A 15,815-nucleotide genomic window follows, 5' to 3' on the forward strand; every position below is an offset into this window, starting at 1 on the left:
CTCATTGCAGTGGCTTCTCTTGTTGCAGAGCACAGGCTCTAGGAGCATGGGCTTCAGTAGTTGTGGCACTCGGGCTTCAGTAGTTGCAGCACACGGGCTCTAGAGCGCAGGCTCAGTAGTTGTGGCGCACAGGCTTAGTTGCTCCGCGGCATGTGGGATCTTCTTGGACCAGGGGTCGAACCCGTGTCCCCTGCTTGGCAGGCGGAGTCTTAACCACTGCACCACCAGGGAAGTCCTATTACATGATACTGAATATAGTTCCCTGTGCTATCCCTAAAACTTTTCACTATTTTAAATGCAAGGAGCTGCTCTTAAAAGGAATATTAGCTCTTTTTCCAGCTTTCATTTTCATTAGTGGACAGTAAATCTTGAGTGCTATTTAATCCTTGAAAAACAGTTGTGTTCCCCACAACAGACATACACCTGCTTTTTTGTTGTTGCTGTTCCTTCGGAAACTGACACATCTATCTATTCCCTTTGCTATTCTAGTATTTAAAGCAGAAATTTCCTACCTCTCTGGGGGAAAGGGTTCTTTGTATAAAAAAAGAAGAAGTTAAAGTGACTTTTCCAGGTAAGCAGGGATTGTAATCTTGACTGGCCTTAAAGGATGGACTGAGCACCTGGAGCAGGTGTGGGGTTGACACAAAGCTGGTCTTTCTCACCTGTCTGAAATCCTCTTCTGCACCGTGTGATCCTTTGGCAAAGTGTAGAGATGGTTGATCATGGCCCTCCTCTCGCCGTGGCCAGTCACTAAGCTGATGCTCAGTCAGTAAAGGAAGTGGTCATGTGACAGGGTGGCGACGTTGGACCTCCTGGGGCCCCAGCCTCCTCCTCTGCAGATGAAGGGGTTCTCCCAGACCCTGGCTGAGCCACTCCCAGCTCTCAGTTTCCGAGGTCCCACCCAAGTGCCGCTGTGGCAGAGGGTGAGAAGGTGCCTCTAGCTCTCATCACGTGCTTGGCTCTCTTCTCCAGATCCCTGCTTACGGGAGAGCGGGACAGTGAGCCCGTGGCTTTCACATAACTTTCCAAATGTTAGAGCACTTGGTGTCTGCCATGACATTCATTGGTCACAATAGCTTTTTAGAGCTAGAAATAAAAATATATTTTATTAAAAGGTAGTATATGGAGAAGAAACTAGTGATAGTGGTACTTTTTTATACCACTTTTTTACGCCTTTACTGTGATAACTGTTTTCAGTCAGCTTTGGAGATAACTAGAAAAGAAATCTCCCAAAAGAAAATTTATAAGTGATACATTTTCAGTCAGGAGATAATAATATTATCAGGACTTTGTTGTCCTAATTTTGCAAAGGATACCCCATGGCCTGAAGCTGGAGCAAGAAGGCACAAGATTCTGTATGATGGGATTTTCGTTCAGGTAAATAGCCGTGAATCGTACTCTTCAGGGCTTAACGTTTGATAGGCCAGCATCTCCTTCTACAGCTCACCTCCATGTCATTCCAAGCTTTGGCTTCTCAACACATGTCCCTATGATTCAAAACAGTTAATTCATTTCCCCAAAGTGACTAATATGCACCCCAGGGGACCCCACCCAAAAAGTTTGACTTACATTAACAGCATCCTAGAATCCACCATTCCATTTTCCTCTATCCTCTCCCAGCTCTGCCACCACGGCCTTAGACCTTTTTTGTTGATATTTAGTCAGTTTTGCCAAGATTCAGTTGATTTGTAAGGCTTTACAATAAATCTGTGGGTATGTGACTCACTTCCCAGCCAAAGCGTAAGGCTAGAATTTTCCAGGGTGCCACAAGCAACTGTGCTGCTCCACCTTGTACCTATGTCCGGGCAGCAGGGCGTGACTTAGCAAGATGCTCAGAGCACGATTAGACCTGCAGAGCTCCGATGCAGTGCCAGCAAGCTGAGTGTTCCTCTCAAAGCAAAGTAGATAGTTTGTGGCTTTTACTTGAAGTTGTTCCTTCAAAGTGTGTTCACTGACATTAAAATTGCTCTGGGGTAATTTGTGTGTGTGTGTGTGTATAAGAAAGGAGAAAAGCTAGTTGAGGATATGACTTTAGCCTGTGTTCAGTGTCCCAATGCTTTCATCTTTTTTTAATCATTAGATTATCTCAAGACTGGGATTTCATGAGCAATCAGTTTGATTGCATTTTAATAGTCGCTTTGCATAGTGAAAGTCTTAAGAATATCCAGTTCCTTTTCAGGAAAAGGAACTAATTACATGTATTAAACATGTGTTTATTTTGAGTCCAGCATGAGTAGTCTTTGTACCCAAACAGTTGAACTCAAACTGTTCCGTTTGTAAACCTGGGGAAGCACACATGGACCCGTTAGCCTGGAGATGTTGGGCGCATCTCTCTCTTGCTGCTTGATTGGAACTTGGTCTTCTTGCCACCCCTCCAATTTAGCTGGGAATTTGTCTTTTCTCGCCTTGCTCTGGTTCTGAAGAGAACACTTCGCCAAGTGCAGTGTGGTCAGTTACTAGGGTATCTCGACCACAGCGCACACTATCTACCTTCCATTTGTCAAACCTGACTCATGGAAGGAAAGCCCCGTAACTATAGGGAGAGAGTTTGTGTGTATGGGCCTTGGCTTTATTTTTGTCATACTATTTTTAGTTCTGGCCTTATAGGGCATTTATGGCCAAATTTTAACAATCCTTGTTTCCATGTATGTCTTTCACATATTTTCTAGCTCGGTCATCGTTGAACCCTGCATGTGAAGCAAAATTCTTTAATTGTTAAAACAACAGTATGAGACAAGGCTGCCTTTCTGTTGCGTGAACAATGCCAAAACCCTAACTGTAAACGAATACGGCTGTATTCCACAAGGCACTGCATCTTTGGGCTGCAAAACGAGAGCAGGAGAGAGGAGACCAGTGTTTGTATTTTATCAAGAAACTCATGTTTGTCAATTAAGTCAAGGGTTTTCTGTACTGTTTGAGGAGTACACGTATTTGCAACAAAAGAAAAGTTTGGCTCTCGTTGCCCTTTGAAGCAGCTTACAGCTCTGTCCTCATTTTAATTTATGAAGATTCTAAGAGATCAACCTGAGATGGCATTGCCAGAAACCAGTGAAACAGGTTTGAGGTGACCTGAAAACTCTTGAGCCTTCTGCAGAGTCCTTGGAAACTGAACCAGAATTACCCATCCTTACGCATCAGTTCTTAATCTCAGTTAAGAAATTTAGATTTGTGGGCAATTTTTTCCTTTCCCTACATCAGGTAACATTTTTCTGGTAGTGTAGCTGCAATGGGCAGTGTCATCCCACTGTGTGGCTGGACTTCTAAAGTTTTGTTTTTCTTTTTATCAATAACACCGATACGTAAAACGGTAGCTCCAGAAATTTGCTAGTCGTATGGGATGCTGACATTGAATTAAAACCCTGTGTTTCTGTTGCCTAATAAATATTAGTCTACTTTTGAACAATATAAGAAGTTAAATTATTTTTACCATGAATAGGTGAACATAGTACAGTTTTCACAAAAGCATATACAGTATCATCAACAAGTATGAGAAGAAAATCAGACTCCTGATTTCCAGTTCTCTATTCAACCCACCACTCAGTGCTATTCCTTTTTAGTAGGTTTGTAAATCCCAGAAACTAATGAATTATGGTGGTTAGGTATTAAAAGTTTTTTGAACCAAGTTTGAAAAGTGGGAAATTTTTGTATGAAAATCACTGTCTCTAGTTCCTCTTAAACAAATTGGAAGATCTGGTATCACTGTGCCTTGTGTCCCCATATGAAAGCACGGGGGGCTGCCCCCTGTTGACTGGTTTGGGGTCAGGGTTCCCTCTGACTGTGCCTTGGCTCCCAGCTTCTCCCGGTCCACAGTCCCCACCCAGTGGGCCTGGCTCTGGGGCTCCCATCTCCAGCCAGAGTTGGCTCTGTTTGACTTCTCTCTTCTGTTTGTCACAATCCCACGGGTTGCTATTTACACGAAAACAGTCTTTACCTCTCTGATTTTGTCACCTCATCGCCCTGATTTTTACATTGAAGTGTTTTTATCTTCCTTTTAGAAATGTGAAACTGAGGCAGAGAGAAATGAAATGTATTTCTTATATCACAGAGTAAGCCAACATCATGGTTTCAAGCAAAGCTTAGTGGCAAATTTAAATCTGCAGCATTATCCATGAGCACATATAAGATTCCTTTATTCATTCATAGCTAATTTAAAAAGCAAACAAAATGAAATGTTTGATTTTGGCTTTTAAATATGCATGATATTGACTTTTTTTGCATTGCATTAAATTAGAAAGTTACATCTAATTTTCTGATTTACTTTAGGAAGTCTGTTTACTGTTAAAAGAAACCATTGATTCAAGAGTGAAGGAGTACTTAGGAGTTCGTAAACAGCACAGGCCGTCAAATACAGAATTCACAAGATCCAGTCCCTTGTCCTTAAAAGGTAGGAATGGAGTACTTTGATTTTGGATAAAATTTCTGCTTTGTAGAGATGGCAGTTATGTTTGACTCTGACTGTCACGTTAGTACATTAGTTAGTGATACATTTTAAAAAAATATGTTCTAATGAAGATGCTTTGATTGGGTAAAGAAGATTAACCGGAAAGCCCTGAAGGACTTTTAATGGTAGGCAAAATACATTAAAAATAGAAAATAAAACATTCCTAAGGAAGCTATAAATTCTTTAAAGGATTTTTTTTTTTTTTGACAAGTAGTCTTACAACTGGGTTTACGTTAACACTGACTTGATTTGGGGCTTTATGCTTTTCTAAATGCTTTCATTTATGTCACCCTATTTCAGAAGTTCTCACCTGGGGGTGCTTTTCCCCAGGGGACATTTGGAAATGTCTGCGACAGTCTGGGTTGTCATAGCCATGGCGGGGAGCTGCTACTGGCATCAGGTGGGTAGAGGCCAGGGACGCCACTAAATATCCTACAGTGCCCAGGGCAGCTCCCCGCAGCAAGACAGTATCCCCCAAAATGTCAAGGGCCCTGAGTTTGAAACATCCACTCTGTTATCCTAATAACACTTGGAGAATGGTCATATCCTCGAGTTATGGGTGAAGAAGCTGAGGTTGCGAGGTTAAGGGGGTTGCCCAAATAAAAGATCATCTTCTCGAGGACAAAGATTATGTCGTGTATCTGGCATCTTCCCTTCTCCTCTCCCTGCCCCCAGCACTTAGCTCAGTGCCTGATGCACAGATTCATATTTAGCATATTCAGGGATACGTTGAATATGGAGGAGGACTTGGGAGACAAGCAGCAGAACCTGAACCCCCAGCCCAGTGTTCTCTCCACTCTGTCATTGTGGTGTTCTTAATTTTTTTTATTTTAAGTTAGCATTTCACGGCACTCTTTGTAGTACACATACAGTCAACCCATGTTAATCCTCAGAGGACCGCACTGTAGTGCTGTGAACTAGATTATGCTAATGCAACACCTCTTTAGGGAAAGAATGGTGTCACGTCCTCCCCTTTGAAGGCATACTTAATCTGCACTGTTTACTTGGGCACGACTGATAAGTGGGCAGATAGGTTAAGTTTATTCAAACCGAAAGCCTCAGACAAATAGAATTTTCAGTCCAAACAATATTGTATTAGGTGACGCTTGCTGGCATTTTGCTTAGTAATACTGTAAGTCTTCTTGAGAAAAGCCGTAGGAGCTTGCATCCTTTGTACTCCAGCAGACCTGGCTAGTGTCACTTTCTAACTGGTACGGAAGGAAAAGGAGCAGAGAAAGTTCCAAGACCTCTGTCTCCAGTGTGGTAGTGGCTTAGTCAGTCCTGATCCTCAACTGGCCCCTCCCCTGGCCTCCACTCCGACTGAGGGAAGAGCTAAATACTCACTTTCCCAGCCTCTCTCACAGGCAGGGAACACAGGTGTTCTGGCCCCAAGATGAAACCCAAAGCCTTTCTTGGGCTCACGTGGGCAAGAAGTTTGTTTTTAAACAGAAAAGTGATCTTACTGTACATACAATTTTGTAATCTATTTTTTCCCCACCTAACAATATAAAAGTCCTTTGAAACACATACATCACCATTTTTAAAATTTAATAGATGTGAAGTGGTGTCACATTGTGGTTTGGGTTTGCATTTCTTTAATGATTAGTGATGTTGACCATCTTTTCATGTGCTTATTAACTATTTGTGTATCTTTGGAGAAATGTCTGTTTATGTCCTTGGCCCATTTTTTAATTAGGTTGTTTGCTTATTTGTTTGAGTTGTAGGAATTCTTTATGTATTCTGGATATTAATCTTTTATCAGATATGATTTGCAGATATTTTCTCCCTCCTGAGAGAAATGGAAAAAACAAAGCCTTTGACAATGTCCTTTGACACAAACATTTTTAATTTTGATGTAGCCAGTTGATGTCATATCCAACAAATCATTGCTGGATTCAGTGTCACGAAGCTTGTCCCTATTTTTTTCTTCTAAGAGTTTTATAGACTTAGCTCTTACATTTAGGTCTTTGATTCATTTTGAGTCAATCTTTTATATGGTTTAAGTTAAGGGTCCAACTTTGTTTTTTCACATGTGGATATCCAGTTTTCCCAGTGCCATTTGTTGAAAAGCCTGTCCTTTGCCCCATTGAGTGGCCTTGGCACCGTTATTAAAAATCATTTGACCATAAATATGAGAGTTTATTTCTGGGCTCTCTCTTCTATTCCATTGGTCTATATGTCTGTCTTTATGCCAATACCACACTGTATTGATTACCATAGCTTTGTAGTAGGTTTTGAAATTAGGAAGTGTGACTCTTCTAACTTTGTTCTTGTTTTTCAAGATTGTTTTGGCCATTCGGGGTCCACATCAGTGTTTTTAATGACTGCATAGAATTCCATTGTGTCCATAGTTTGATTTATCAGTGGGACATTTAGGTCACATCTAATATTTTCACTGTTGTAAACAGTGGTACGGTGGACATCTTGATGATCTAGATATTTGCACCCTTCAGTTTCTTTATAATATTTCTCTCTAATGTTCATACATTGTAAGAGCTCCTTAAGGATATTCAAGCTCTGTGTGTTATGTATGTTGCAAGAGATTTTTCTCAGTTTGTCATTTGCCTCTGACTTGGTTTATTTAACATACAACCACAAACGAGAAGCCTTTTTTGCCCCTGGAGCCTCCGATGCCCGCTAGTGGGGGCGAATGCCGGGCTTCTCTGTCAGAGATAAGCAGCGCGGTTGATTGCCCGAGAAAGCAGGAGGGTGCTGATGCAACAGTGTGCTGCTCACGCCTCTCCCTCTTCGAAAGCCAGCTCGGTGTGAAAGCAGCACCTTCCTTCTTTCTGCTTCTGAGAACAGTTAACCTTTGACTGAGCATGTCTTTCGGTGTCCCCACCTGAGCTAGTCCTCTTCTCTGCTGCCACCAAGCAGTCCGTGGTCCCGCCTCAGCTGGACACTCAAACACCTGCAGCAGCACGCTCGCTGGCGCCCTTGCGCTCGCTCTGGCCGATGCCCCACCTGCTGTCAACACTTGAGTTAGTGTAATCCCTTCACGTCACAGGTCTGATCTTCATGCAGAAAGCCCTTCAGGATTTCCCCAGGGCCCCCGTGTGAAGGCCAAGATCCCTGGGGTGGCTGCCTCTCCAGCCTCCTCTTGTGCCCCTTGTTCCTTCTTCCGTGCTTCAGCCACAGCAGCCTCAGTTCCTCTCTTTCAAAGGCCCATTCTTCCACTCATCCTGGGGCCTCTGCCCGTGTTGGAGCCCTGGTCCTCCCCTGCCCCTCTGCCACCTTCAGCTCTCCGCTCACAGCCCACACCCCAGGGAAGCGCATCCTGTCCACAGGTCCCCTGCTTCCAGGCCCAGGAGCATCCTGCACTTTGGTTCACACCATTTGATTGTTGACCTCTCTGCAAATGTGCCGGTCGCCTGAAGACAGGTTCTGCCTCTTTTATGATCCGTGGTATCCCCGGCATGGAGCATATTTTCCGGTTTGCAGTAGGTTCTTAATAAATGTTTGTACAAGTGATTAATTACACACATGGATACATCTTTCCTCTTCCTAGTAAGGTCAAGGCCTGCTGTAACTTACCTCGCCTGCCTTGTCCCTTCCTGCTACTCACTTTTCTATTTCCTGCAAACCTGCCTTCTTTATACCTCTGTGCTTTTACGTTTTCAGGTTTCTCTTTTGTCTGGAAAACTCCTAGTATTCAGCTTTTAAGACCTAACTCAAATATTACTTCTACAAAGTCTTCCTCAATTTCCTGTCTTCCTTGCTCATAGCACTTTTATAACATTGGTCACATTGTATTATAATTGTTTTATAATCAGTTTACCTGCCTTTCTCCCATTCTTTGTTGGTAAAGATTGAGGGGTTGCCACCCCAGAGCCTCTTTTTTTTTTTTTCCTCCAAATGACCGCGCTGCTTAATTCAAGAGCAGAAACCGGTAACTCTGCTTCACCTCCTACTAAACTGTTAATTTCCTAAGGGTCAGAGCACTGTTTGCCCATCTCTACCCCAGGGCTGCCTTCCATATAGGGCCGAGGTGCATCATCTTCTAGGCCGTGCACACCCGCAGGGATGAAGCAGACATACATAGTGATGCCGCCCATCCCAGACTGTTTATTATCAGCATCACTAAAAATGGAAACTGCCTCTTCTCGGCTGCTCCCGTAGTCTTACTTTAAATGCCTTTTTCTTCAAAAGGAATTTCAGAGCCACAAACTGTAATGAAGGCATTGCCTATTTCCTCCTCACTGTTTAGTTCTGTGTCTCATGTTCCCTGAAGATAGAGTTGCTCTTACTGTCTTGGCGACGAGGGTGAATGTGTGTGGTTTTCGCTTTTGTGTAAATTGGGTATCTTCCTTATTTGCGTGAGTTTCTTACCTTTCCCGTTTCCAGATCTGAGTAACGATAACGTGCTTCATCATGGGATAGACACTTAACACCTGATGCTGGGTGAGCTGAAGTCACCAGGCTGGTAACTTTGCTGATTGCTTTAATAAAATTAATATATTTCATCCTCTGAGTTATCTTTATTAAAAAAATAACATAAATGACTTTTAAGCCATTTCCTTAATCATGTAATATTGAGGAATACAAAGAGTAGTGGCAAAAACTCAGTCAGCGAACAGCATAGCACAGACATTTGCCAGTAGCCTCAGCCTTCTTAAGTCACCTGGCATTGTTATTTCAGTGGATTTAGTAAAAATTAATGTTGTAAGAAAGTTTCTATTTTAAAGACTTAGCTTCAGATTCTGTCAACTCTACCTCATTAATATTTTTCCCCTTAGCCTTGCCAATATTTTTTTTTAATTTTTATTTATTTATTTATGGCTGTGTTGGGTCTTCGTTTCCGTGCAAGGGCTTTCTCTAGTTCTGGCAAGTGGGGGCCACTCTTCATCGCAGTGCGCGGGCCTCTCATTATCCCGGCCTCTCTTGTTGCGGAGCACAGGCTCCAGACGCGCAGGCTCAGTAATTGTGGCTCATGGGCCCAGCTGCTCCACGGCATGTGGGATCCTCCCAGACCAGGGCTCGATCCCGTGTCCCCTGCATTGGCAGGCAGATTCTCAACCACTGCGCCACCAGGGAAGCCAGCCTTGCCAATATTGAGTGTTACTGGTATTTTTAATTTTTGCCAGTCAGGCCAAAAATCAAAAAAAGAGATGTCATGCCCTTTGATTTTTATCTTTCTGTTTTTATGTGTTTATTGACTGAACTGCATATTTACAACTATTGCTTACCTTTGTATTGGGTTGTTGCCTTTTTGGTCTTAAATTTTTGTTTTTCCCTGTGTCACTCGCTTGGTCAAGGCCCTTCTTATTAATCAGCTTTTGAATCACTGCCACAGCCTCCTGATTTCCCTTCCAATTCATCCACGCCTCTGCTGCCAGAGTGGGCTTTTGAAAACAAAAATGTGATCGTCTCCAGCTTAAAACCTTTTGTGGTCAGGAACCTTAGTTACCTAATATCCTTTGCTTAATTTCGTTTCTGCTTGAGACTAGCTGGAATTGGTCTGGCTTTTCAGCAGAGAAGAAGTTGATTAAAGATATTAGGTAGTTCAACAGAATCTACCTGTAGGAGGGCCAGGCAGCCCGATTCTGAGTCTACACAGACAGCACAGCCTCAGCCTCAAGATGGGGGGACGGCTTTGGTTCATGAGCCCTTTCAGCTGCCGTCTGCAAAGCCCAGCACTGAGCCTGCGGGAGCCTGACGGCCTGGCCTGTGGCCATGGCGCCGTGCTCCTCCCATGGAGAGGATCCCATGGCTATATCCTAGTTGCAGGTGAGCCAGAGAGTGCAAAATGTTTGGCTTTTACCTTGGGAAAGTGAGACTTAAAAAATGTGGGAAGTTACCAAAACGCAGGGAGGATGGGCAGAAGTTTTGGGTGGGTGGATATGAGTTACAAATATCCACTGAAATTTTCCTGTTGGCTTCCTTCTTCCATAAACTTCCAAACAATAACAACAAGCTTTTACCTGACAATACAACTCTCCCAACTACAGACAAAATATGCTCAGCACCTCCTCCATGAGAGAGAACCCCAAGTCTCACATCCTAGCTCCAAGCCCAAGAGTTCTGAGTGATGTTTATTCCTCCTTTAGTTTATTCACAGCCCATATTGTTTTACTTATTGACTAGATGACAGAGCTAACTATTGCCAACATACCTTGCATAAAAAACCCAAAAAACTTAGTTAATATATGAATATATATGTGGTACAGCAAGGAAGACAATTTAGGAAGATGCTATCGTTCTAACTTCTGTAGTCGGTTACATGAAATAAATAGTTGGTGTTTGTATATTACCTCCTCTAATATTTATTTCATATTCCCTTTGTCTTTAGCCAGTAACTCAGCTGATCAGGTTTCTTGACCTGGCGAGGTGACCGAAACTTTCCTTCCTAAGGGATTTGAGCCCTCAGTGGTCCTGCCTTTCTGAGGTTGCCATAGTTTGCGTTAAGTTTTAGCACTGGATGTGCTCTGCTAGGTCGAACGTGTTATATTCCTTCTGCGTTACCAGTATACCTTGTTACTCTTCTTGTACCATCGTGAGCCAACATTTCAACCGCCCTTTGGTCTCTTTGTCTAGTGGCATGAAGAACCTGAAACAGTTACACGGCGCTTTGAACTTTCAGCCTGACTCATGTTATCCTCTCTGTTCTAGTCTTTTCTCGAGTACTAAAGAAGCAGAGTCATGGGGATGGAAGGCAAACTTTTTGCTGAGGTGGTCACTTCCCACTTCCACTCCCTGGTTCCAGGAACCACATATTCTGGCCAAGGGAATGCATTGTTCTGCTGGTCAGAGCACATAATACATCTTTTAGGGCTTCACCCCAGCTCCACAAGCTCTCCTGCCTTGCAGTTTGTATCATAACTGAATTTTCAGTAGACCTTTTCACCATCGTATAAGGCCAGCTGCATTTGAGCCTGGCTTGATTGCTTGGTAGGACCACTGAATTTTATGAACCCACTGCCTTATTTTGCAAAATGAGTTTCTTGGTCAGAATCACTGCACTGGTGACGGTGAATGAGGCCTTCAGGAAGTGCACGGGTGATGTGGCTGGCAAAAACATGGCAGACATAGAGGGTACATCCAAATCCTGAATAAGGGTCTATTCCAGTGAAGGTAAGCTGTTGCCGCCTCTGTGATGAAAGAGGTCTAATGTAATCCACCCTCCATGGCTAGCCCATCTCCCTGCGGTATGAGAGTTGGTGGGGAGGCTCAGATTAATTGGGCGTTTGGCAGGGCTCAGCCTTGATGCAGTTAAGTCTGTGTTGTTGAGCCCAAGCATAATGTTCATCCTTGCCCCCGTGGCCACATCACTCCTGAGTCCTTGAGCAGGTACTTGGGCAGCTGGGGAAGGAGGCTGGCCAGCACGCATGGGGGCAGGTCATCTGGTCCAGCTTATTGTAAGAACCTCTTAATGGGGCCTTTCAGAGAACATTCACATCAGATGCAAATACTCTCACACTCTGTATAACTTTTCCCCAAATGTCCTTGTCCCGGTCCTTCTGTCATTTGCCGAGTAAATCTATTTCAGTCATATACTCAACAGCTGAGAAGACAACTACAGATTTTCACAGACCTGCTGGGCCCTTTGTCAGATGAATTGAAGCCAGGTTTCTATTTATCCCCCTCTGGTGGGTCACAGTGGCAACCAGAAACCCCAAGACTTAGCACAGTCTCAGAGCTAGTATCCAGTCATCCTCAAAAGTTCTGGGTATTTCCCTTTTCTCACTGTGCAGGTACCCTAGTAAACAATTGCAGATCCCAAGGGGAAAATTTATAGAATGTACTTGTAATATTTTTGAGGGGACCTTACTTGGGTGCCTGGCTGTCTGTTCAAAGAGCTTGGGTCAGAGAACCGACTCAGTTCTGGGTCTGATGAGAAGCTGCGGCTGCCCTTCAAGGTCGCCCACCCAAGTCAGACCCCTATTTACCAGACCTAGATTCTTTTCTATTATACAGAGTACTAGCTTGCTAGGGCTGTCATAACAAAATAACACAGACTGCTAAACAGCAGAAATTTATTTTCTCACACTTCTGGGGGTTGGAAGTTCGAGATCAAGGTGTCAGCAGGGTTGGTTCTTCTGAGGCCTCTCTGCTTGGCTCGCGGATGGCCTTTTCCTCCGTGTCTTCACGCGGTTTTCCCGCTACATGTCTGTGTCCTAAATTCCTCCTCGTATAAAGTCCACCTCTTATACAGTCATATTGGATTAGGGCCCACCCTAATGACCTCATTTTAATTATCTCTTTAAAGATGCTATTTCCAAATATAGTCACATTTTGAGTACCTCTAGGGTGAGGACTTCAACATAAGAATTTTGGAGAGACATGATTCAGCCCATAACATACAGTTTAAGTAGGGCCCAAGTATGTTCTCCATTTTATATGGAGTCATGGACGTATCAGTTAACCAATAAGCCAAAGATGTCTGTCGGTCAAGCCACTGACAGCGTTCCTACCAAGGCTACCACTGGCTCATGGCCCTCTAGTGGACCAAGTGACTCACCCAGCCACAGGCTTTAGTGGACGGCAAATTTCTGGCCACCCCATCACCAGGTGACCCATCCACTCTTCAGCTGTGGTGGTCTACAGATGCCATGTCTGTCCTGGTCATTAGTCCTCCTAGCAACTAGCTCTCAGTCCCCGAAGGGTGTCCCTCAACCCCAGGGTCCACTCAGAAAGAGCTGTGGTGGCAGTGTCCTCCCCATGTTGGGCCCCCACCTGTGCGGAGGGTTCTAGGGAATGCAGGGCATCACTTGGCACAGGCTGACAGTCTCACACGGGATCCTCTGCTCTCTTGCCATCCTGTAGCTGTGTGTGCTTAGCCGGGGTACAGCTCTATGTACCTTGTAGCTGCATTCCAGCAGAGGGACCCCAGTTCCCCCATGATCAACCTTTTTATTAAGCAAGCATGAAAACGACCTTGTGGGGATGGCAGGGAGGGGGGCGGGACATTTTAGTCCCAGTTTCAGGCACTGAGCAGTCAGGCTGTTCGGGAGAACACTGGGCAAGCCAACCGCCCGGTACCCGGAGACTTGGGCGGCCCTCCATCCAGACCTGTGGGAAGCTGGGTTCCGGAGGAGCCCCTCTCCTCTAGGGACAGGGGAGTCATTGGTCCCAGATGGCTTTGGCCAGGGGGGATAAATGATAAACCCTCATTTATCAGCTTGGCACCGTAGCCTAACTGACAGGCCCCCAGAACATCATGTTTTCCCGCCTCTGGGCCTTTGCACATGCTGCTTCCTCTCCCCACAACTCTCTCTTCTCCTTGTTCGCCGCTGGGCCAGCTCCGCATCACCCTGCAGGCCTGTGCGCCCGCGTCATTTCCCTTAAGGAACCTTCTCTGACTTGGTGCGTCTTCGCTCTCAGGGAGCTGCTCCTCCCTTTTCCAGTGGCCTGGACAGTGGCACAGTCATCATTTCCTCCTCCTGGAGGGCAAGGGTCCTGTCCTGGGCAGCACCCAGTGCAGAGCCTGTCACTCAGGAGGAGCCCACGCGTTGGAAGAAGTAAAGGAACGAACTGTAGTTGTGCTCACCGGTCACATTTCATTTGCCGAGGCTTTGTGCGCTGCTTCCATCGTAGCATCTCTCGCCCCTGCAACGAAAGGCAGAGGTAAAAGTGGTCTGCGAGTTACAAGTTATTAGATAGTCTTCCTCATTTGGTTTTGAGAAAGTCAAAACCACATCCTACCCCAGTGTAAGGTGAGCTGCAGTATTTTCTGCCTCTTGTGCAGATGCCTGCCCTCCAGCCCCGCCCATCACAAGTGCCCTCCAACGTTACCACTCCTACTAGTTACTGTTACCAAGATTCAGCCTGATGGGTGCCAGCACTGTGCTGGGGCATCCGCGTGCCCACGGTGGATCCTTGGGGCAGCCCTTTCTAGCAGCATCCTTAACCCTGGTTTTAAGGATGAGAACCAAGCTCAGAGTTCAGGCAACTTGCCCGAGGTCACATAACTAGGAAGTGTCAGAGGCATCATGAAAACATGGCTGTCAAGATGCCTGGCTTCTCTTCACTGCTTCGGCATCCCTATTAAGGGGGGAGAGAGAGAGAGAGAGAGGGAGGGAGAGAGTGTGTGTTCTTTTTTAATAAAATTTTCCTCTAATCATGAAAACAAAGCTGTGTTTAACCATGTGGAAGCCAGGAATGGCATTCTGCTCAAGCTACCATGTGGGTGTCTTTGTTTTAGATTTTGTACCCCCTCCTCTCTGCTCACAAGATAGAAGAGGAGAAGTAGACCCCAAAACAGAGCTCATCTTCCAGCTCCAAGCACTTCCCACAATACACTGTCTAAATATTAGGGCTTTACGACATCTTTGTGTTTGTAGAGCAGTAATCTTTCGTTTTTGTTTTTTTTTTCACTGCCTATTATTCCATTCTGTGTAACCTTTTTCTTGCAGTTAACATGTAAGAAACCCAGTCCTTTGGAAAATGCCGTAAAATAGATTAAATTTTCCTGGGCACTGTGGTTTCTGTCTGCCTTGGCTTTCTATTTGGCTTTTCTTCTAAGCCGAATGCTCCTATAAAATCTTAGCTTAAATCTCCAGCCAGCGTGCAGCTCGTTCTCTTGTGGCATCTGAGGCATCTTCTGTGAATGTTCGGGGCCAGATGAACAGACCTCCTATCTGTCCATCGACACCCACTCAGCATCCTGGTGGGGGGGCACTTTACCACCATGTTAGGAAATCAGCGGGTATGCACACAACAGGAGGAGCACAAGAAAAAGACGAGAATTGCCAAAACAAGCAAGTTCTTCCTATTCTTCCCTCCGTCTGAGAAACGTTCCTCTCCTTTCCCCATCGCCCGATGTGCCGTACCTGCCAAAGAAAGCTTTCTCTCTGCTCTCCAGACACAGGCCCGATTGTGAGCCCTGCTCCCCAGGGGCCCCAGGAGCGCACATTCGCATATTGTGCTGTTTGTTTTGCTTTGTATTTATTTTCCCAGCCCATTGAAAAAAGGGCCTTTTCCTATTTAAAAGAAATTTTGGAAGTGAAACCCTTTTCCGTTTGAGCCCAGCCCTTCCTCCATGTAAACCATCGGGCGTTTGCAGAGAGAACTGTGAAAGCTTGCTCCGAAACGCCGCCCTGACGCAGTCACGTGACCATCCTTTCCTTAGACATTAGGGACAATGAAAGTTACCGTCTTTCCAACAGCTGTCAGCCCTGATGAAACATAGGCCTTTGGCAGAGAGTCCCAGCTTCGGAGTCACCTTGGCCGTGTGTCAGCACCCGCCCCTGCCCTGCCCGGCCGTTGAGGTGGAGCCGTGGGCGGCCGCCGACGCTGCCATGGAAGGGCTTCTCGGCCTGAAACGGGAGGAGCTGGGAGCTCCTGCGCTTTGATACACAGTAAAAAGAACAGCACATTTAAAACAATCTTCCATGCTGCTAAATATTCTTAATATGGAGACATTGTTTTTTTCTAT

General features: G+C 45.1%; 1 protein-coding gene across 1 annotated transcript in view; it reads left to right on the plus strand.

Annotated features, from left to right (window-relative positions):
* The window catches only part of LOC118882004 (SLX4 interacting protein), a 72,360-nt gene that overhangs the window by 4,835 nt on the left and 51,710 nt on the right, over nucleotides 1-15,815 (plus strand). The window contains 1 exon segment of the mRNA XM_036827480.1: nucleotides 4,264-4,384. Coding sequence (XP_036683375.1) covers nucleotides 4,264-4,384 — 121 coding nt within the window.

This window comes from Balaenoptera musculus, chromosome 15 (assembly GCF_009873245.2).
Source record: "Balaenoptera musculus isolate JJ_BM4_2016_0621 chromosome 15, mBalMus1.pri.v3, whole genome shotgun sequence".
NCBI lineage: Eukaryota > Metazoa > Chordata > Mammalia > Artiodactyla > Balaenopteridae > Balaenoptera > Balaenoptera musculus.